This window comes from Catharus ustulatus, chromosome 6 (genome assembly GCF_009819885.2).
Source record: "Catharus ustulatus isolate bCatUst1 chromosome 6, bCatUst1.pri.v2, whole genome shotgun sequence".
Taxonomy (NCBI): Eukaryota; Metazoa; Chordata; class Aves; order Passeriformes; family Turdidae; genus Catharus; species Catharus ustulatus.
Genome location: NC_046226.1, coordinates 49,020,003 through 49,043,858, shown reverse-complemented (window position 1 = coordinate 49,043,858; position 23,856 = coordinate 49,020,003). Strand labels below are relative to the sequence as shown.

Sequence of the window (23,856 nt, the reverse complement as noted above, 5' to 3'; positions counted from 1 at the left end):
TTTTTGTACTGGAAAGGGATGCAATGAAAAAAAGCCACGCTGTTCCCATTGGGCTGGAGCCAAGGATGACCAAGTGTGCTTGCTCAAGTGCAGCTGTGGCACTTTAGGTGCAGCCCAGACAATGGAACCCAGTCTGGCCAGAAGCTGCAGTTTGGCAACTTAGACCCACTGGTGGTCTGCCCAGGCACGGGGACAGGGAATTTATTTTATGAGTCAGAGCTGTAATTTCCAAATGGTAGGGTTTGATCTGCAGAAGTTATGTCAGCATAACAACTTCATGAGACTTCTGTCAGGTGTGTGGTTTACCATGAGGAGTCCTCAGCTGGAAAACAATTCTCAGGTGCTTTGCACTGAATGGAAAGCGTAAAAAGTTTTATTAATATTTTTTGTATAAGTGTTTATTGCCTCATTTGAGTACTCTCTAACATAAACCCTTCTCTGAAGTAATTATCTATTTCCTACAAATCTTCCTGATATGAAGTGATGCCTATACACTAACTCCAGCTGTAGGTCTCAGCCTCCCAAACGAGATTTGTGTGTGCCCTTACAGAATGATAGCATAGTTTGAGTTTGAAGGGGCATTTAAAGGAGATCTAGTCCAGCTGCCCTGTGATAAGCAGGAACATCTCCGACTCCATTGCTCAGGTTGCTCAGAGCCCCGCCCAACATGCCCTTTGACATCTACAGGGATGGTTCATCTACAACTTCCCCGGGCAGTCAGTTCCAGTGATTCACCACCCTCACCGTAAAACTTTTCTCCCTTATATCTGGTCTGAATTGACCATCTTTTAGTTTAGAACAATTCCTTCTTATCCTGTATCAACAGGCCATGCTAAAAAGTCTGTCCTCATCTTTCTTAAAAGCTGCCTTTAAGTACTGAGAGGCTCTAACACGGTTTCCCAGGCGCCTTTTCCAGAGAACAACCCCAATGTCCTTATTCTTGTGAATTTTCCCATGAACTCCCATGGAAATAGTTGCTTCCGTAATGCTGTGCATATGTTTTGAGGGCTCAGAAAAGACAGGGAAATGACAAACATATGAGCACAAAACTTCTGAGAAATGAGGACTGCCAGTGTTTCAGTAATTAACGATACGCTCTGTAAACTGTTCCTGCCTCCCCCTTTCTCTTATCCAAGATGAATGAAATGTGGAACACTTCGCTGAGCCTGGGAAGTAAGTTAAGGTTATAAAAGGGATTGCGTTTGATGATGTCACGTCCCTTTTGATGACATGGATAAAACATGCCCTAACCCGTGCCTGCAGAAGGACAAGACTTTCTTGGGGGACTGTTTTGGGATGAAAAACATTGCAACAAGCAGAGCCCCTCACTGCGGCAAACCCTCGGCTGGGCTCGGGTGCCCCTTACCCCGCCCGGGGCCGCGTGTGGCCGCGGACGGCGCAGCGCTCGCCTCCAGCCGGCGGCGGGGCGGGCAGCAGAGCCCCCGGGGCCGGGTTAACCTCGCTTTACCCCTGACCCTTCTGCGGATCGCCCGCCCCCGAGCTCCGTGCCAGGCCGGCCGGGCGGCGGGGCGCGCCCCGCGGCGCCGCTCCCTCCGCGGGTGCGGCGGAGACCGGGAAACTTTCGGAGGGAGCCACTTCCTCGCCCAGCCTGGCTTGGCGGGGGGAGATGTCAGATGCCGGCAGGGAGAGAGGGAGGGGGGAAGGCGGGGAAGCGGCAGCCGCAGCCCCTCCGCCCGCTGCCAGACGGCCATTTAAGCCGCGGGCGAGGGGCCGGCGGGAGGAGGCGAGCAGCGGCGGCGCACGGAGGTGATCGGCTCGGCTCTCCGGCAGCCTCTGCCCCGCTCTCCCCCTCACTCCGCCCAGCGCAGGGCTTCCCCCGCGGCTCCGTCCCCCCGCCTCTCTCAGGGCGGGGCGCGGGGGAGGGCCGGGCCGCCGGGCGGTGCGGGGCTCAGCCCGGCCATGTCTCCGGGGGCGGCGGCGTCGGGCTGAGCGGCCGTGCGCGCAGCGGGGAGCGCTCTCCGCCACCATGAGGCGGCTGCCCCTGCCCTGCCTCCTGCTGCTGCTGCTGCCGGCCGAGGTGAGACCGAGCTGCGGGAGCCGGGGGGCTGCCGCACCTGCCCCCGCCGCGGCTGCCCCGGCTCGGCGGGGCAGGTGTGCGGTCGGGCTCGGGCTTTGTCCCGCAGCGGCTCCGCCGGCGGAGGGGAGGGCACGGGAGGCTGGGGGGCCGCGGTGTGGCCCGGCGGGGGCGTCGCTCACCTGGGGCGGGATCCCCGCGGCCTCCCCCTGCCCTCCCGGCCGCAGCGGGGGCTGTGCTGGGGTTTAACCCCGCGGTGCAGCCGCGTGGCTGCTTTCGGGGCGTGAGGCTGCCCCGGTTGTTTTCCTGGGTAAAAGCTGCCCTGGGTATAGCTGGGACGGCTCCTGTCTCCCTACTGTTGTAGCCTGCCCTCCTTGTGTCGCTGCCGGTTCATTATATTGATAGGGTATTTGCGTATTACCCGTGCACATCACCGCTGGATTACAGCTTTCGGGATCAGCGCGGAGTTTCCACGGGAAAACGCTGCCGTGGTGCGGAGCGAGCAGCCCTGGCGGGGCCGGGCAGCCGATCAGCAGGAGGCCTTGGCCAGCACGCTTGGCTTTGAGGCCCCGCTCTGGTCCCACGTGTGTTGCAGGATGTTCTTCCAAGAACACCTTTCAGTGATGTAAATCAGAATCGCTTGCCAAGTGACCCACTCAGCATGCTGGCACAGACTCTCTCACCCTTGCTTCCTCAGCTGATGGTGTTCTCGGTGTTCCCGTAGGAGCTTCATGGCTGTTGTGAACTGTAGTGTTCTGGGGCTTGCTGAACTTTTGCTTCCAGATGTACCCGATTGTCCTCTCTGCCTCAGTGGTTTCTGGTACAGAAGTGTGAATGTGTGTTGATAGGAACCAAGGTGCTCACTAATCTGTGGTGACAGATCTGCCTGAGAGCTGCAGAGCAGAACTGTACTGCTGCTTTACATTTTTGACTACTTTTTCCTTACCTTGTGTCGGCACCAGCTTGCATTTGCAACCAGTGAGTGTTATAAACCTTTGCTTCCTTGTCTTGTCTGTTTCTGTTACCTTGCAGTGTTTTGTCATTCAGTCTCTGTTGTTGTACCAAGCCTACGTTTAAAAAATCTCTTCTGAATAAGGGCTGAAACTGAATTGGGTATTAAAGTACACCAGCATTTTGGAGGAACTCAGAGGAGACCTGAGTTCTTCTTTGGTACAGCCTTACAGGATCTGCCTTCCATGACCTCTGTTGTTTGTAGTTTTTCTTCTCAAGCTGAGTATGAAATCCTGTGGTTTAATGATCTCTTCATGTTCTCTAAATCAGGCTCTTCATTCGTATCTAATATGATTAATAATAATACTAAAAAAAGTGGACCTTCTCCTCAATTCAGACCTCAAGTAGGTCTTGTCATCACCTGGTGTTAGCAGAGCTCCCATCAACATGCTGCAGGTTAGAGCTGCAGGTTTTGGTGTGGCTCATAATTTTAAGGCAGAAACTCTGCAGCTCATAGTGTCACTATTGAAAATTTAGAAGACAATATTCTCAATTTTGACTTAATTGTACCTGCAGATGTGAAAGCTAAGGTAAGGAAGTCTCAGTTCAGCAGGCTTCTTAACTTGTGCTGATCAGCACCTGGTGGAGTTCTGAACATTAGGAGCGCATGCTCGAACTGCAGACAGGTGGGGAGAAAGGGCCTTTAGGATTTTTTCTTCAGAAGTAGGATGTAAACCAGGTGTTCACTGATGGTATGATTCTGCAAATCATCCTCTCATTTGAAATGACTAAGTTTCACCTTAGCCACTTTTGTCATGTAATATGGGATAATTGTATTTGAAAAGGTTATTATGTTTCTGTAGCCTATAAGCCATAAGGATGCAGAATACAGCCTTGCTTGGAGGGAGTGCTTTAAGTACAATAGTCCTGTTACCCATTCCAATGCTCTTCACATGGTCTTGCCCTCTAAAAATGAGGCTGTTCTCTAACAGGGCACAGTTTTGCTCCTTTTGTAGGGTTCTTTGCATAGCCTCAGGTGGGTGCTAGAGTTGGCTGGTGTTGTTTGAGGTGTGGCATGTGCTCAGGTCAGGGACATGGCCTGGCACTACCTGGGGAGGCATTTAGGTGCTGTAGGAGGGTGACAGCAGATGGCAGGACTGTCAGGCATGTGGTGTGAGCTGGGCTTTGTGTATTGCCTGTAAGAATTATTGCCCCTTCTCTGCTGTCTCCTAACCAGCCCCTGACTGGAAGGGCAGCGGCTGGGGTGGAAGTGGCTCTTGGCTGGGTCTGGCCTTTCAGATGACTGTGGGGTCGGAGAGGGGACAGCACTCCACACTGACACCATTGTGGGCCCAACCACACTCTGGGAAGCAGCCAGAGCTGTGGAATGGCTGTGTCATGGCAGCTCCTCAGTGGTGTGATGGGCACATGATCTTCCTGTGGTGTCTCTTACTGAAGGATAAGCATCTTGCTTATTTTGAATGAATTACAACATAGTAGGCAAGGCTGGAGTTGTTAAAAAACAAACCTTGCTCTCTGATTTTTGACTGTGATCATATTAGTGATATGATAAATAATGTTACTACTAAAAGAGCAGCAGACTGTTTTTTGGCTTGCTTCGGTGTTTAGAATTGCAAGTGCCTTTTATGTGGACCTAATACATCTTATTCTGTACACAGAACTACTGATACTGTGAGAATTGATTTTATAGGATTATGACTTAATTATTGGTCTGAATTTCCGACTGAGGAGTTTAAATGAAGAACTGTCTTATCTCAAATGTGGGCTTGCCATGTGTGTATGTTGCATGGGAGATAATTTTTGCTCTATATTGGTCATTATTAATTGGTCATTATTAATCATCCTTGTTGAGTCTTCTGTATAGTAGACTGCATTTAAATTTTAGTTTGTGAAATTATTCTGGGTAAACTTCAGACCATGCAAGAAGTTAATAGTAATTTCCTTTTAACTTTGTTACAGGTCTACATACAGCTCATTTAGAGACTTACAAAAGACTAAAGATTGAGAAATGTGAGGCTCCCTTGCTGCTTCTGTACATGCACTTCTGGGGCAAACCCTTTAATAGCCACTAAAAAACATGGGTACGAACATTGCTGATCTGGAGACCTGAGCAGGCCTGAACTTGGGCAGCATAGACCAGGAGGCAAAGCTGCAGCTGTGAACAGAGTTTGCTTGTGTCTGAGGGCCTTAGAAATAAACTTTTCATCTGCCAGGCTAGGTTATTTTCATATAATGACTACTTTTGTTTTTGTTCAAAACAGCAACACAGGTTAATTTCCTGAGCTTCTTTATGTTCCTTACAAAGCTTCACAAAACAAGCACCTTCTGCAGTGCTCAATGGAGGCTTTGTCCTCAGTGTGTCATGGATGTGCCTAGCGCTTCCTTAGAGGCATAGGCTGGCTGCACATAGCAGCACACTCACATGGTTTCCAATACTTTGAGTCTCCAACCAGCAGCACACAACAAAATATCTTCTTCTGCATATTTGAGATCAGAATTCAGGCCCACAGTGGAAATGTTGTCTGTGCAAACAGCCATGCTATTATTAGTACTTCCTCAATTATGTGAGCTACATGCAAGTCTTTTGTTGAGAATTTTCATGGCATGTAGTTTTTTATGGTTGGAGTTCCTAAATATGAGCAAAATTGCTGCTGGTTTAGAATCTTTGGTTGTTCATTGTGCAGGGCATAATCTGTATAATTTTAATTTGTGCATTTACTTCTTTCTACTGGAGTTACAGTGTGTCACAGAGGAAGCATTTTGATAGTGTGGAAGAGTGGTTGGGCACTTGGATGTTTGTAGGTGCAAAGCCTCTCTGTGACATTTGCCTTTGCTCATACTGAGAATCTTTCAAGCAGGCAGGTAAAAGACACTACTAAACCAGTTGGTGGCTACACATCTGGTTGTTAACCTGGTGCTTTTAGTTTGACTCCAACATTTGAATGCAAATAGTACCTTGAACATCATGGAAGGTTGCTGGAAGTGTAGGAGGGGCTAGATGAGTTTTCTTCAGCAGAGAGGGCCTGCTGCTATGTAGGGATGGGAGACTGAAAGAACTTGGCCTTTAATGGAGCTATCAGTAGGAAATAAATTTTCAGCAGGAGCTGACTGTTCAGGGGAGGACTTGAATTGGGAGGGGTGGGTAAGAAAATGAAGTGTAGTGAACATGTGCTGGTATGAAGTGTTAAAAAGCAAAGAGTGTGGGGAAAAGAGTGATCAGGCTTTGCAGGAAGAGAAGAACAAAACAGATGCTCTGCTTTGGAAGGCTGCACCAAGGCTCTTCTCTAAGTGCTTTCCAGCTGTTCCCAAATGTATCTGCACATAAACAGGCCTCCTGGGGCTATTAATCCAAAATTCCAGGAGAAAATCCAAGATTAAGTGGGAAAAGTATTTCTGTAATCCAGCAAAGAATGGACATGTAAATATGGTCCAACCAGAGCTGAATCAAAAAATTCATGGCCTCATTTAGTTATCTTCTGTGGCCTTCATGGACTATTAGTGGAAAAGGCAGGGGAAGATATGTCCGTATCTTTCCATAAATGTTGTTGGTATTTGGCATGTCACTGGAAGTGACTTATTTTCCTACCATCATCAGGAAATTGGAAGAATCCCTTGATATTAGAAACCAAGCAGTCTACTCATCACTCTTCTCCTTCTATGCTCTCTGTGAAGATCTCGAAGGTCGTTTAGGAAAGCGTCTTTTTCTACCTGTAGAAATGTAATAGGAGATAAGGTAACTGTGTTTTTTAACTGTGTCTCATAATTGAAGAAATTCCAACTACAAAGGGGAAGTGGCAGCGCTAAATGGAGGCAGGGGTGATGCTGTGGTACCAGACTTGTGGGAGTCTGTAACTGACCTTGGCTCGACATGGTGCTTCAAACCCAGCTGGTGTGAGTGGGGAAGAGGGCTGAGGCTGTGTTTGACATGAGGACTGGTTTGGGGAGAAGAGACCCCTGTTAGGATCTGCCTTCAGGCTCTCCTAGCCAGTACTAGGAAGTCTTTTCTTTCCAATGCTGCCCATCTGCTTGTTTCCTATGCTTCTTTTACCTCCTGTTAGTTTGGCACACTTCCGACTTTTCTCACTCTTTTGTACAGTTTTAGCCAAACTGAACAAGTAAAAGAAATACCTCGTGAGTCATTGCATGCAAAGTTTGTGTTCTGCATGTGGGCTTCTGCTTGAGGGTTGAGAATGTGGGCATTTTCTTTAAATATTGGGTTGGGTCTTTTGTTTATTGGAAGGGCTTCATGGTTTCTTGGTTGATTGGTTTGGCTTTGTGGGTGCAGGAGAATGCTGTCTACATACTGTAGTACTAGTTTCTGTGTACCAAATGAGCCAGGGCTTGAGTATAAAGAGTAATTTGTGTGAACTTCAGTCCTGTTTTCCTCATTGAAGCTAAGAAGGTAAGAAATTTTTGGTTCTGAGACTGTAAAGGCTTGAACATCAGGTGCAGAGCTTTATTGCAAATTAAAACGTGTCTCTTGTGGCCTGGTATGCAGCTGCAGTCCCTTAGCACTTCTGAGCCCCAAAGAGCCCTCCCTCCCATCATAGCCCAGGTGAGTGGAGAGATGTGGGTGCCTGGGAGCTTTCTCTTGTTAGGCTGTTAGATTTGTATCTACAACACAGCTGGCTCTGTGATTAGGTGCATTCTCGGAGTAATTCCTTACTTCCTTTTGGCACTATTTTGGTAGGATGTTTTTTTTGGTGTCTGCCAGCTTGCAAGCAGTTGGGCTAAACCTAGCTTTTATGGGAATGTTCCCCATAAAGGGTTATTTGTGCAGACCAGCTTTGTGGAAACTCAACCAGTCCTTGGTCATTGAGGGATTGTAGCTTGGCATGGCCTTAAATGCATATTTAAAAGCTTCTGCTAGTTCAGCAGGGTTTTTTTTAATGGAGCGTGTCAAAATGAATCATTCATGGATGTCTTGGCAGGTGGGTGGTAAGACAGGGAACTCTGCATGCCTGTAAGAAGACTCCTGGTCCAGTTCATGATGTTACACATCTTGCTCTGCTTGCTGATGGTTTGTCTCTGCAATGGTAGATGGCTCTGGAGGATATTTTTGCACAGGAATGCTGATAGCTTTTGTTTCTGCATTACCCATCCTGGAAGATCTTAGAGCTTTGTCATTATTTCCTCTTGTGCAGTTGGATTCTAGTGAGCTAGAGCACTTTCAACAAGCTTCCTTGTTTAATTTCTTATAGACACACGTGAACAGGTCACTGCTGGTGAGTCTGTTTCTACATACCTGGTTTTGAGTCCTGACTTTCAAATTATATTTTCCACAAGCTCTGTTCCTTGAAGTAAGGATAGAGCCATGCAAAGGATGCCAGCCAAAGGATTGGTTTGTGAGTGTCACATTAACTCTAGACAGGAGGATGCTGCAAAGGATGGGGCAGGCCAGATGGCATTAGCGGCAGAGCATGGGACCATCCATGGTATTACAGACTGGGCAAGCTTCCTGCTGCCCTCCCATAGCAGTTGTTGTGATTGCAGGATCAACAGTCCCTCTAAATAAGTGGGAGTTGCTTCTTTCTGCTGCCTTTCCTTCCCAGGGTTTCCTCATACCCAAAGTAGCTCGGACAACTGATGCGCAGACTGTCCCCTTCAAACTTTCAACTTAATTTTCCTGAAGGTCTCTTGATACAGAAGGGGAAAATTGTGAGACTTCATTTTAGCTACCTTCATCTGTCTGCATCAGCTTAAGGACAGGTGAGTTGTCAGTTACCATCTGAATTATAGTAAGAGAGGTCTCATCTTTGTCTTTATTTGTCAAAACCTACTCTGCTGCTTGACTTTGTGCGAGGTGCCCTCTGTGCTTTGAAGTGGAAAGAGCAGGGTGGATGCTGGAGTGGAAATGGATGAGGCTTCCACCACCAGGGACATCTGGATTGGAAAGGCAACCAGTTTTGTGTGCTGGCAGGGGTTTGGGGTAAATGAGCTCTCTGAGACGAAGGTGTGGTTTTGGCTGATAAAGAGCGCTTCCACTGCTTCCCTCTGGGATGCAGGTGAAAGAAATGCACATTAGCAGAAAGTAGCAGTGTGGAACCCTCAAAAGAGACAGACTTGGTCTTGCTGGTGGTTCTAGTACAATATGAGATGTGCCCCAGTTTCACTGTACTTTTTAAACAATAAATGTGACTTTTTAATGAAACACAGTGTGAGGTAAAGAATGTGTGCTTGTAGCTGGCATAAAATTTACATATGTAAAATTGTGTGTTAATAAGGGAGTTTAAGGTTTTTCTTCCTTTTATGATCATGATCTTTGATTCTGCAGGAATTTTATGTACTTATAAGTACATCAAATTAAGGGGCAAATAAAATGGACAACAATAAATTGCTAGGGCCCTTTGGGATCATCAACTTCTGTTTTATTTGCTTTTCTCTAGTGAAGGCAGATACGGGAATTCTAAAGTCTTCTTGACACTGCATGTTTTATAATTTCCCATTTATAACCGGGTTTGGAATTGAGTCTATGGCTTTCCTGCTACATGAATTATATTTTCTAAATTCTAATGTTGTTGCCATCTGCTTGCAGGGTCAACTGCTTATTCTAATACTTGGCCTGAAGTTCAGTACCAGTAAAAATGTCCTTTTTGTGGTCCAATCTGATGTGATTTTTTTTTCAATTTTTAAGTAGTCTGTGCCTGGTTAACTGAGGTCTTTGATTTCACCTTCTATGGATTTATACTTTTTTATTTTATAAAGGGGGAATACAGGAATTGTAACCACAGTTTCCTTCCCACAGTCTTTGTAAACGTGTATCTTCAAAAAAAGTTTTCTTAGGGGAAGTTGCTTATCTTTGGTTCAGTTTACATAACTCTTTTAGGGTAATTCACCTCTAATTCTGTGCAGCTGGGCACAGGGAGAAATGAGCAGCCCAACTTTGAGGTCACGATCTGCTCTTTTTAGTTGGCATGCTGGGCATATCACAGACACAGGCCTGGTGTTCAAAATTGAGAGTTTCCAGGGGATTTTGTGTCTGACAGCTGAGGACAGGAGACCAACATACTCTTACACGAGGTAAAGGAGCAGCATTAATGTCTGCAGAATAGAAGGTGTTTTTTTTTTTTTTTTAATTCAATATCTCTCTGATGTTCAAAATCCTCTTTATGAGAGGAAAGGAAAAATGAAAAATTTCTGTGAAAGGGTCTTTAGCATTTTTTTCAAGTGAGTGATAGACTAGCCAGTTATTCTAACTTTGTACTCGTTTTAAGATTTCTTACAACCAACTAAAAACTCCTTGCTTTATTGGTACTATTAAATGGAACGTGTTTATCTGAGTGACCAGTGATAAATAAAATGGATGTGGCAATGCATTTAAAAACAATTGAAGCTATCCCTAAGCACTTGCTAAGCACTGGTAGATATTGGTATTGTGAATGTTCTAAATGAAATCCCAATTTTAAGACAATAATTCTAGGCAAGGACAAGGCTGTAAGATCTGGAAGTGGATCTGTTGGGCCTTTGTTTTGTAATCTCCGTAACAATGCAGGTAATTGTATGTATATGACAAATCTCAACAATACACTCTTTTGTCCTTATTAAAAGAGAAAACTTGCCTTTGTCTGTAACTTATTAAGGATTTGCATTTGGACATGTTAAAATTTCAGGGAGATAGTTCCAGAGGAAAAGAAAACCTAGCCAGTTAACAGAAGCAAAACAAAAAGGCAACAAAGCACAAAAACCCAACTTATTTTGTGTTAAATCCATTTGGAGACACGCTTTTTTTCCCCAGCCTTAACACTTACAGATTAAATGTTGTTATGAAGTGTTAAGATCTTTCTTCATAAGATGTGACTTTAATGGCCAAGTCTTCCACCACCATGTTAGTGCATTTTTATCTTCTTGTCTTTCTCTCCAATGATTTTTCACTATTGCTGAAAGGTAGTTGATCTAAAATATGAATGTGTTAATGTAGTTTTTTATGTGGATTTAAGACTATATAATGAAAGTATAATTGCTTCTGTGCTTTCATTGTGTGTGCCCAGTTCCTCTGTGACATTCTTGTTTCTGATGTCTGCTCTACACTCATAGTAAAATAACCACATTAAAGAAGCTAATCATCAGCTTTCTATATTCATGAATTGGAAGGCTTAAAATTATTTTAAAAAGAGCTCTATCATTAACTAACTTTATAATGTACTGTAAAAAAACCACCAAACACCCAAACTAAAAATGTCTTCCAACAAACTATTATATGCTTTGGATGATTAAAAGATATAATTAGGTTATTGTACTCTGAATTAAGCTAACATTCTTTCTTTCTTGCCCACAATATTTTGGGGAGTCCTATCACTGCTGATGAGAGTGCACGTGCTGAGCTTTAGCCAGCAGCAAATATTTGCAGGTGGATGCAATATCTGGAACAGCCTTAGGCAGTATTCATTTCCCAGTCCTACAAGACACATCTACGGTATGTGGTTTAACTGGTATTTAACTATTGTGTTCTGACTCAGTCTTCATAATTTTACATGTATCTGTTCAACTATTTCCTGGTTCAGTGTGTGAAGCACAGAACTGCAGGAGGAGTGAGCAGAAGGTCAGAGCTGTTACTTAGTTACTGCAGAGCGTGCTTTTCCCTCTTCACTGATAACGGAGCCTACTTCTCTTTATGGTGGAATTGGTTAGGACTTCATCTAAGTGATGCAAATAGATCTCTTCTAAATTTCTGCAAGTTTGAGCAGCCTACAAAAAATTGCACTTTTCACTCACTTGCACTGTTGTTGACTTGCAGGAGGGACTGCTGTACATCCAGCAGCTATTAAGTTATTACGTTAATGACTGGGTGATTTACACAGAGCAGCCCCTGCTCCATCCCAGCAGAGCCACTGCCTGCTTGCAGTGCTGCTGCTGGACTGAAGGTCATTTCTGGGAACCTTCAATGTGCCCTACAGCTTATGCTGCGTGCACAATTCTGTGCAGTGCATTTATGGTTGGTAAGCAGTATGTGCAGTGATTCCTTCTATCCCCAAGTTTAGGCCTCTTTACAACACCTGTCACAGTTGCTAAGGAGAACAGTAAGTTATAATGCCCAGCTCTACAAAAAGCCTGTTGCTGCAGACTGAGTCTTCTGCAGTCTTGTTTGTGCAAATTGCCTTAGTTGCTTCTTCTCTCTTGTAAATTATTTTTAAATTGAAAAAAAGGCAGGATGAAAAAGAAAACAGGTATCTTTCATGCAGAAATTTATTCAGTCATTGCTACATGTGGTGTTTTGTTGCTCACTGTTGTCTGCAGATTTCATAAAAATTAATTCCATGAATGTTAATCTGAGTTTTGCAGTGAGAGCTGGCCAGCTGAACATTCTGTCTTGTCCTGTAGAAATGTGTGGAAAAGATGGGAGATAAGATAGTGCCAAACTTCAGTTTCCGTTCTGAACAAAGACCTCTTACTTTTGCTTTCCTGAAGTCAGACATTTGCTGTTTCATGCTCCCACATGAAACATTGCGCTGATGAAATCCTGCTAGAGTTTTGAAGATAAAGTTAAGGACTGAGAAGTTCTAGGACTTGCAGTAGGTTGTTGTGTCAAGGACCTGCAAGCTGCTCACCTGCCACCCCTCAGATATTTTTTGCACTTTCCTCCCCTTTCTTGCACTAGTTGTGTTTTGTTACCTGGTGGTTGTAAATGCCATGGGACACTGTAGTTGTTTGTGGCTGCTACTAAGGAATCTTGTGGGGTTAGCATCTCTGGCAATGACTTCAAAAAAGAAATCTTCCTCAGTAAGCAGGTGCATATAGGAAATCAGCTTAGTGCCCCATCTCACCTGTCTCTACCAGGGTTGACTTCTGCTCACAAACTGCATCAAAAATGAGAGCTGCAGGAGGAAAAAAGCATCCTTTATATAACTTCCTGTATTTTGTGAATACAGGGTTCCTTTTTGGTCATGAATGGGTTATAAACCAGACAAAAGCGGGGTTGTAGGGTCTTGTCTCTTTCTTCTCTAAGTGAATTGGCTAATTCTTGGTGGGTTTGTAGATAGGAAAGGCATTCCTTACATTAGGCACAGATGGGGAAAGGGTTCTTGTGTGGTGAGATAGACATTTACCTCTAGACACAGAGCAGCCTGTGGTAAACCACTTGAGTACTTGGGAAAAAGGAGTAGGGGTGTGAGTGAAACTGCACAGAACCTTGGCAGGCATTTAGTGGGACAGTGAATATCACCCTGGATACATGTCATGGAGCAAGTCCCAGTTCTGAAGCTGCTACTCATAGCAAATGAGGCAGCAAGAGGCATTGGGATGCTAGGGAGCTTCTGAAGGGATGGCACATGGATGTGCAGGTCCTGCTAAAAGTAACAGCCCTTATATTGAAAAGATGCAAAAACAACAGTGTTGGTCAGCTGTCTGTGTTATAGATTTCTTCCATCAGGCTGTTCTAACCCCAGACAGTGTGTATTGCACATAACTGAAACAAACCAGTTTGTTGCCTTTGCACAGCGAACACTGCTTCTTTTCCTGACCAACAAAACCCACAGTTTGTTTCTGGATGTCCTGTAGGGCTGTGACTGATCTTGTGAGCAGTCTGTGGTTTGTATGTATTGGGTGGTGTTTGGAGGACTTGAATATGGTATGTTCCTGTCCCTGCTTTAGTGCAGCAAAGAGAGTTAAACAAGAAACTGTGTGTGGGTACAGCTGAGGAGGACAAGTATAAGAGATGCTACTTGAACCTGGGGTGTAAGCATTCCTTTATCATGTCCATCTCTGTGGAAGCAGAAGCAAAGTTCCTGGAGAAAAGGAAGTAGGTTATTGGGGGAGAATGATGAGTAAATACAGTGTACACGAGGAGAAAGATTGCTGCAGCCTACGTAAGCTAACAGTGTGCCTCAGCTGTTGAAGCAGTGCCCAAGTATGTGCTGTTTCATTACACAGAGCTGGACCCTATTCCCTTTGACATAAAACTGACCAGTCCACCTCCTTCTTCTTAATTAGGTCCTCTTGGGGATGAGACATCCCTTCCTGAAATGAGGGGGAGGCCAAATTCACATGTACCCGCTGCCCCCAGACCTCTGCATGCGTGACAGCTGTGATAACATGGCACTATCCTCTCTAATTTGGATACTAGTTAAAGGTGATGGAAGGCATTCCTGCACAGCTGGTGTTGAACCTGCAGGCTCCCTCTACATGAGTTCACCAGCTGTATGCTGCTTGCAAAGAGATGATGATGATCAGTGTCTGCTGATGGTCAACCCATGATGATCTGAGAGCTTAAGAGAAGTGAGCCTGTCTGGTTCGTGTTTCACTGCACAGTAGCCAAGTCTCCTGTCTATGGTGACTGTTACTGAGGGGAATATGTATCTGGTGTTACTGTTTGCATATATATATATAAAAATATATATACACTTCAGGGTATTGCTCAAAGTTCTCTAGCTGGGAGTGGGGCTACCTTGCTTGTTTTGAAAATGCATGGGAAGGCAGTCTCTGCTCTGAAGTGTCCAAGTGTGTTATTTTAAACATGTATGTTGTAAACACACAGTCTGGATTTAGGGATCATTTCTATGACTGCATAATCAATCTCTGAAAACCTAGGAAGTGTTGGAATTAAAGCTACCCATTTGGCTTTAATTTGCCCCTTTCCAAAGGATGAAGAGGCAGAGCCTAGGGTACACACTTTTGCTCCCCGTACTTGGTTGCCTTTGCTCAGTGCCAGCCTCCTCACAAGAAGGTGCTGCTGGAGATGCTTCAGCTTGTCTGGGTATATTTTGGGATGCAGGTAGAGGGTGTCCCAGTGCAACTTCCCTCCACAGCCTTGCTCAAGTGTGTGTTTGCCCCCCCTTTGATTTTTTTTATTAGCTTTCAAGCTGAGGTGAGAGCATTTGTTCCCCCCCACTGCTCCAGTTCTGACAAGGCTTCAATAGGCAAAAGTCAGTTAAGACTCTTTATTTTGATATCCTAATTATTTCTAAAATATATAAGCTTTTCCTAGCTACAACAAGACCTACCTTAGTGAAGGGAGCACTGAAGGGGTCAGGGGAAATCCATTTCTTGCCAGACCATAGAAAAATGTCTTTAGGGTATTTAGCATTGGCACAACTATGTTTTCCCCCTTTCTTGGTGTTTTGAAATGTTTTGGTTGCAACATTTCACAGTTAAGTAAATATATAAAGGCAGATGCTAGCACATAACCCTAAAACTTTCTCTCCAAATTGAAGCACTTGGGGTGAGTTAGAAAGGGGCATCTTCTGCTAGGAGGCCCTGGATAATGTCACATTACACCCTGTGAATTACCATTCAGATTTCTCATTTAACTAGTTGTCCTTGATTTTCAGAGCATCAGTGCCTGTATGCCTCAGCTCTTCCTCTTGCTCCTGTCTTGCTGCAGATGTTCACACCCAGCCAAGCTCTGTGGTGTGGGAGAGCACCCTCAGTTAGAGACTCTGGTGGGGATGCACAGCCCAGTGGCACAGCCTTTCCTAAACTCTCCCTTCTCTGGGCCGGGTAATCCTGGTGTAATTTAAAGTGGGTGAAAGCTCCACCAGTTCTGAGTTTTCTTAATGGAAGTGCAGATGGTCTTCTCAGCCGTGTTTCTAAATCAAGTATATCCCATTTTCTTAAGTCTTCTCTGTATATACGTAATTGCAGTTTGTCATTTTGATTGAAAATGCATCCTTAATGTCGCTGTCTTTTACACAGTTTCCTGTAAAATATTATTTAAAAAAAATAACTATTTTCATATTTTAGCATTTTATCAATATGAAACTTAAGAACATGATTTTTCTGTTAAAAAGTCTACTGCTAAAATTCAGCCCTATTCTTTACAACTTTATATCTTCCCCTTTTCTGCCTATACCTCAAGTCAAATTTTAGGTATGTAGGTGGGATGGGTTTTACTAATGGGGGAAAACAGTTCTATGCAATGATGGAGAGAAATAAGTGCCTGTGTAGTGTGGTGACAAAGTGTTTTATTGTTTTTTTCCAGAACTCAGACTGTAGTTGCACATGGCCTATGGTGCAGCTTCCACCCCAATTTTATTTCATGCTTGTATTCAATTTGTGCATATACACTTCACAGAATAGTTTGGTTTCATTTGTATTTATTTAGGTTGCTGAGGAGGAGGATGGCGTTTTAATTGAAAGCAAAAATTCCTGTAAACCATATGCTTCACTTTTCAGTCAGCTGTAATTAAATTTTTCCCTCCCTGTTTCCCCTTTGTGTGCATAAATGAGAACTTATGTGGGAGATCCCCATCACTGTTATTGTGTAACAGTCCTGTTTTATGATCTCGTAGTTTCCTCTGTGTTCATCAGACGCATTAACAAAGATTGTTGTTGCAGACAGGTTTTTTTATGTGGAAAGAGCCTATGTAAGGTTAAATAGTGCTACTGTAGGTCCTTTGGTCAGTATTTCAGAGTGATGATGAAAATCAGTGTTGAGCCCCTGGGAAAACTTCTGTTCTTAAATGTACATGAGGGTCTGAAGTAACAGTGAAGTGATAGCACACAGCTTGGACTTCCTGAATTTCAGTGCTGCTAAGTTATTGCAAGGGGAGCCTACTCTTGTTTTTGCTTTCTACCAAAAAGTAATTTTTAATCTTAGTCAGTTTTTGAGTAACTGTAAGATAATAGCATACTCTAAGTAGCAGTAGCCAGTTCCATATAGGTGTGTGTATATAGATCTCTCTCTATATGTATATGTGACTGTGTATGTCCACAGTATGTGTTTGTAAATGTGGAACACAAGAGATGAGCCTTTAGTGAGAACTAATTTATTTTGCTATTTAGTTTTGTTTGTTTAGTATCAAGTATTGTTTGAAACAGGCTAAAGGAAAAGGAACTGTGTGTTGAGATAAGCAGTAGGAGAATAAAAAAAAGAAGACATGTACTTGGCTTAAATGATGTCCAGACTTACTGTGATATTTTCCAGGCACTAGTATTTTCCCTTTTTGCTAAGATTATAAACAGTTGATTTTTGTTGAGTCTACAAAATAAGAAAGAACAACAATATTATTACACTTAACTGTCCCTGAAATATGCATTGGTGCGCTTTTACTCTCCTTTTGTGTTTTAAAGAGGAACCTTTCCACAACAGGTTTTAATTTTTACAGCTGATTAAGGAACAGTTAGCTTGACAAATAGCCATGTGATGAGTGGCAGGGAGGAAAAATGGTGAATCAAGTAGTGAAGCACTTGAATGTATTCACCTTAGGCACTTAGAAGGAGTTTCATCAGTAGAACATGCCAGGATTGTTTCAGTGGCTCTTCTGTTTCTGTCCAATCGATTCTGGGCAGGATGTCTTTTACACAGGCAGTTTGTGTAACCGTGTCTCTAACTGGAGGAAAAATCAAGGGCTTCTTCCAGCCCCAGCATCCCTGGTGTTGGTGTGTCTGGCTGCTGGTGGGGACATTGTTGTGGTGTGTATTTGCCACTGTGGGTTTGATCTGGGTGCCTGAGCTCAGCAGGTCCTTGCTAGGCTGATGTGTATCCAGTCCACATCCTCTTCTGGTGTGAAGTTGATGTGTGGCAAATACGTCTGAGTGTGGGGATGGAAAGATTGAATGAGTTGCCTGGGTTTCAGTAGGAGCACTGAAAGTTTGCCTTGCCAAAGCAGAATTTTTGTGCTTGCTTTCTGTCCATCCCATCTTGAAGGAATTTGGATTTCTTTAATGCCCAGGCTTGTTTGTCTCCTAAGGCCTACAGCTCACTATGTCTTGGTTTGACAAGGTGTCATGTGTGTTTGGACTCCAGGAACCTGTTCTGTGCAGCCTTTTGGCCACATATCTTTGTCTGTTTTGTTATCTGGATGACAGCACTGTGAACTCCCTGGTGCAAGAAGTCTTTTCTGGAGAAAAGAGGGAATTAAAAAACATCTGATGGATTTTGTGCTTGCTGTTGAGAATGTATTTACCTATGAAAAAAGAATCAATGGAAATTTAAGTCAATCTGTTATGGCATAGGAAAAAAACTGCTTATGTGTACTGATAGAGCACTAAGAGGTTGGTTTCAATGTCTGAATGTCTCCAGATACATAAATGTCATATTGTCATATCATGGTCTAGACATATGTTGCTTTCAAATAGGAAAAATACATAATACTGTTTGTTTAAAAATCTCTCTTTTCAAAAGGCATTTGCCAAGAAGCAGTGTGCTGGGGAATAAGTTCAGTTATAACCAGAGGGCTTTTTTTTTTTTTTTTATTAGCAGCATTGTTTGTGAATGAGCAATGGAGATAGTGACCTACAGGGTTTATGAAATGTGGGAATCTGCCTGTCTAGCCAGCACTATAAATAAATAAGAAAGGCTTTTGAAAGATTTTTGTCAATTCAATATACATTATTTTGTTTCAGCAAGTCTCCTTTGCTTCACAGGCTCCATTCTGTATATGTTCCTATTTATAATCTGGGGTGGAGGAAGAGTCTCTAGGAGTGGGTGATTCACAGACACAAAATAGGGCCATAAACAATGTTAACACTGTGGCATAATCTGATAAAATCCGAAACTTGGACAAAGAGTGCAATGCTCTTCCTCACTGGGGCTGTTGTGGCAGCTTCTCCCTTTCTGCTGACCTTCTCTGACTTGCCAGAAATGCCCTCTAGTTTCGTTTTCCTCAGAGCCCAACGCTGAGTTGCTGAAGGTTAACCTAAGAGGAGTGCTCTGGGTCAGCCTTCTGCAGGGAGGCTTCATGCCTGGCCCATGTGAGGAGTGTGTGTCACCGCTGGTTTTCTGGGACATGGCCAGGGAGTGTCCAAGGACTTCGGTAGCTCAGTGGTTGTCTCCTCTGCCCCCTGACGTGGCTGTAGAGAGCTTTTGTGTTCCTGGCCAAAGGTGGATCAGTGATCATATCATGGACTGGGAGTTGAGAAGATGAGTTATGGACATGTGTTCTCTCATGTTGCTCCTTTTGTGGGCTCTGGCAGAGAAAATAGAGCACTTAAGAAAATCTGGAACTTGCCTAGGACTATGCTTAGGGACAGAGGGCAGAACAGACAAGAGGTGTTGGACCACACTGAGGTGGTATTTTGAGTGTGTGCCTTTACAGGTAGAGATAGCTTAACTACCTCCAGGAATGTGTGCTTCCTTGTGCCAAATGAAACACTGACAAAGTCCAGGATTTGTTACTGGGAAAAGGGGGCAAAGTAGAAGGGCTGTGAAGAGCAAGGACATGATCATTAGTGCTTTTCTAAGGCAGTAGTTGGCAGCATTATTTGTGCTGAACTCTGAGGCACAGTATGCATTATATGTGTGTATGTTTCTTTGGGGCTGTTACAGCCTGTTGGAGAGGAAGTGATTTGTCAAACTTACCCAAGTACTGCATTGCAGAACACATCCTAAAACTCAGGGCTCATAAGCGGGCTTGTGTGTCTGCAACACCATGGTGTGTACAGCAAATCACAATTTAGGGGGTCACACAGGAGAGAAGCATGTGAAGACACGAAAAAGAGTCTAGCACAGGAATTAAAGATGAACTTTTCTGTGGTGGTGAATGGGGATCCCAAAGTACTTCCTGCTCTGAAGCCTGTTGTAATCAGAAATAAACTTCTGAACATTCAAGCCACAGTAGAGATGAAAAGCTCATAGAGTTAATTTTTTAAAAAGGAAAAGAATCTAGCCCAATTAAATAAAAATACACAGGCGAAAGTTGTGCACTTATCATAGGCAGGAAAATTCTATCTTTTGCTTTCTCCTATTATGGGAGGGGTCATTGTTTCTTTTTCTAGTAAAAGAATCCTTTTTTGAAAATGTCTGTGGGAAAGGAGAATAGTCTGAATTGAGTCTTTGAGATGTTGTATTACAGAGAGTCACAGAAAATGTACTATGCAAATGACTATCTGCCTTATTAGATGCCTCAATAGAGTTCATTGTCTCAATATTGCTATTATTGGAGATGGATGGACACTACGTGATTTTACCATCAAGCTGAAAAACTTCAGTGTTACAGTCTCATTAAGAGGGCAATAATAGTGCACTGACTTAAAGGAGAGAATTGAATTAAGGGGAGTGAAAGGTCCATTGCTCTGTCCATTTTAGTTTGTCTTTTGTAGACTGTGCATCGTTTTAGGGGTCACAACAGGGGGGTTTGTGCTTCATGGGCTTGGTTTTGTTCATCTTTCATTGCTAGTAAAACTAAAACCCTTTTATGGGGAGCACCTGCTGTGATTTTGCTTGATTGCAGTTGTAGGGTGCTGGTGGTGTTGGATGATGGTGGTGCTTTCTCAGGTGGGGGCTGACCTGTTCCACTGTGGCATCCTCATGGAGGAGGAACATCATCAAATCTGTGTTTCCCTGATGTCAGGAGCTCATCACAGTGTTGTTCTTATCCTCAGTTGGCTTCTTACCTGTGTGACTGCTCCCTGAGCCTCTCCTGAGCTGTCACTAGAGCCTCACATACTGCCTGGGCCAAAATCTAAATCCTGAAAACTGCTGAAGCCAAAACCTGTATCATACCAAGTCTGTGCATTGTCAATCACCCTTAAGCCTGCTTTTGAGGCCTTGCATTGACAAGAATGCATTTTTGGGTCAGGTGCTTGAAGTGACAACTGACTGGTGTTTTGTGATGTGTATTTTTTCCTGGGCATCACTTGGTGTGCTGGATCTGGCTATGTTATGGTATGGGAATTTGCAGATCGAACTTTGGCTCCAAAAGTGTATATTTGATGTCTCTGTGACCCCATGGCAATAGTAGGGGTCCATCATTGAGTGTGGAGTCATACTGCTGTTGTCCATGGCAGGGCGCATCTCTGGAGTGGTTTAGGTGGTTCTAAACCTCTCATTTTCTTCATTTTTTGTTTTGTTGGTGTGGAGGGGGAAACAACTGAGTTTCTTTTTTATTGTCTGGTTAATATATCTGGAAGTTAATGAGTAGCTAAAGGCAACAAGAGGGGAATAGTGCTGTAACACAGTCAGTGTTTGCTTTCCTTCCTTGGAGGGGGTGAGGAAGGCCTATTACTCATTAAACAAAAACAGTTCTTTACAGCATGGAGCATTTTCCTCCCAAATACCCAACTGCCTCCTGTTAGTCCTTGAAAGGAGCACCTGTCATGCAGTACTCTGTAATAGATATTATCATAACCAGGGATTGCAATGCATACACACGGTGTGAGCCACATTTCCTTACAAATCTTTATGGAATAAAACTTAAATTACAGAATGAGGCATGCTCTGCTCTTACTGTGTCATTCACCTTGGGATATGTGCTCTAGCTTTTGGTATTTCGGTGTTGCTTATTAATGTTTGGTAAACTTTGCTTCCTTTTCTGTATGTGAATATGTCCTCTAAGTTCTTCTCCATTTCACTTTCCACTTCAGTTTTCCACATTGGTCATGAGGGGTTAGTTTAGCACAAGTGTGTATATAGGAAGAAGAAATAAAAGTTTTGGTGGCTGTTGTAACCCTTTATGTTTTTGTAGGAGGGTTGGATCCATCTCAGAAAAACTACATCTTCCAGGGTTAACTTAGTGACCACTTAGTGTAGTCTGCTGGTCCTTCTTTTGAGGAAGGAAGACTTAAAAATTCCTAAATTCCTCTAGCACCCAATCCAACAACCTTGGTGAAGTTGTAAAACAGCAGCTCTTCTGCTTTTTTTTTTTTTCTACTGGTGTGACCCTGAATATGATGATTACTGGAAGTTTTTTAAAAAACAAAACTAACCCCAAAATGTTCACCTTTTCTCCTAGAGCTTTTGGCAGTACTTTCACCGAGTCAGTGTTTTGTTTGCTCTATGTTTTTGGTCATGTTGTGTGTGGCAGACACAAAAAACCAAGAAAGTACTGTAGGAAACAGTAAGATGTATCTGTAAACCCCTAAGTCTTCCTAGATTTCAGGAACTGTGCTTATACCTAATAAATATTTTCAACCAATTAAAAACAGTGGGGGGGGGGGAAAAAAATCTAACTAAACAGTGCAGCTTGTAATTTAAAACTCTGGTAATGCTGAGCTCAGTGAATCGAGCTAACTTGTATTTTGCTTTTATCAATAGAGATAATTTAAGGGAATGTTTGAAGATGGATTACAGTAGTACAATTTGTTTGGCATGTACAGCAACAGAAATTCTGCTTTTTTCCTGCTGCTCATCAGAAAAACTCAGTGCACAGGTAGTGCATTGTTTTCCACTGAGCTATCTGTCTATTCCTTCAATGAGTATTTTGCATTGCTCGAATATAATCTGTGATTAGACATAATAGGTTTTATTGTATGCAAAAAGCACACTTTAGTAGTGGGATTTGCAATTGTTTTGAACAACCTGGCTTTTATGTGGCTCCTCTTTTACTTGTGTGACTTCTTTATATTTTTTAAATTCACTGTAGTGAAACAATAAGGAAAATATTCTGGTTATCTCAGTATGGAAAGTATATTACACATGTATGACTGGCTGTGTAAAGTTCAATTACCATTTCATAAAATGTCACTCAAAGCTGTGAAGAACTCTTGGGGCATCATTCCTCCTGCCTTCTTTTTCTGATTCCCTTGTGCATCTCAGAAGGGCTTTAGCCACTTATCTGTTCTTCCTCTTAGAGTTTCTACCTTATTTTCAGCATCACCACCTGCCTGAGGGGAAAATTCCTCCCCTTCTAGAGGAAGATGGAAGGTCTGGTTGTCTGTTGAAGTGAGCCTGTATGCCTTTTGGTTGTTCATGATGGGAAGTGGAGCTACAACCTGTGACCACTTAACTCTTCTGACATCTCACTTGCCTGTTTGCTTTCTATGCTGAAGGAAATTTGTTGTTTGTTTTTGGGTTTTTTGTGCTGCTGGCTTTGTATTTCTGCATATGACTTTAAATTTTCTCTTTTTGCAACGTTGGAGCTTTTTAATTCTTAGCCTTGGTCTACTGGATTTTAGTAACTTTCTTCAATCTCAACTAAGCAGAAGTTTGGAAATAACTTCTAGAACAGAAAGGGGTAAATTACCTCACTTTGTCATTGCTGCACTTTGTACCCTCTACGTGCAGCCCAAAATCTGACTGAGTCTTTTCTGGCCCATGAAATATTTATATCTGGTGAATGCCGTAGATTTGTCTTTGAAAACACATGTTGTAGCAAATAGAATTAATGTTTTGCACTGGGGGAAAGGGGTAAATCCTTTGCAATTGCCAACTGCCTTAAAGACCCTCCTGTATTGCTGTGGTTGGGTTGGAAGGGCAATAGGCAGGAGCTACTTTTGCCAGATGAGAGCAGAATTCTCAATAGAGTAGTGCCCTGGTTTCTAAGTGTTACTGAAGTGCAAATACATGTAATTTTCATGAACAGGCAAAATGAAGGGTGCTAAATTTCCTCCTACTTTCTTCAAGTTCTGCTATTTCAAGCTGCTGTGTTTGTATTCTCCGCTAATATTATTGCACAGAGGAAGGAGAACGTTTTATTTAAAAACAAGTATTTAATGGTAGTTAATTTGTACAGTATTTATAGTAATTATGTGAAGAACACATGGTACCTCTTCTGTTGTGAATAAATACTGTACTAACCTCTGCTGAGGAGTAGTGCAGGTTGTCTAATGAATTGGATCAGGGTTCCCAACTGGTTCATTCATTTCATTGTTGGTGCTGGCTGAAAGATGATTTGTTCCTGCTGTGTCAGAATAATCCCTCTGCAAGCGCCTTGTGCATCTCAGTCATGGCAGTGATAAAGCAGCGTGCCTGGAATAGAGAGTGCTTTTGAGAGCAGTCTTTCTAAAAGGATGTTCTCATGTCCAGCCATGTACACTGTTAAGGCAGAAGGACCTTAATTTGTGTGGTTTTTCTAAAGGAGTCGCTTGCCTGTCTTGTGTCTTTCAACTGGTTCACATAAGCAAAAGACAGGAAAGTGAGGCAAGCGGGCAGGGAATGAGTGGATTGTAGTAAAGATGCTTTTGAGATTCCTGGTGAGAAAAGAACATGCCATCATTTTGTAGGCCTCCAGAAGAGCTATCACCAGGAAGAATGATAA

At 43.3% G+C, this 23,856-nt stretch overlaps 1 protein-coding gene across 7 annotated transcripts in view; it reads left to right on the top strand.

Moving 5' to 3' along the window:
- Positions 1–1,929: 1,929 nt before the first annotated feature.
- Positions 1,930–23,856, top strand: part of PTPRJ (protein tyrosine phosphatase receptor type J) — a 72,394-nt gene continuing 50,467 nt past the window's right edge. For all 7 annotated transcript variants that reach the window (XM_033062992.2, XM_033062989.2, XM_033062991.2 and 4 more), the window contains exon 1: positions 1,930–2,038. In XM_033062992.2, coding sequence (XP_032918883.1) covers positions 1,988–2,038 — 51 coding nt within the window. In that variant the 5' untranslated portion in view covers positions 1,930–1,987. The remainder of the gene's footprint in view (positions 2,039–23,856) is intronic.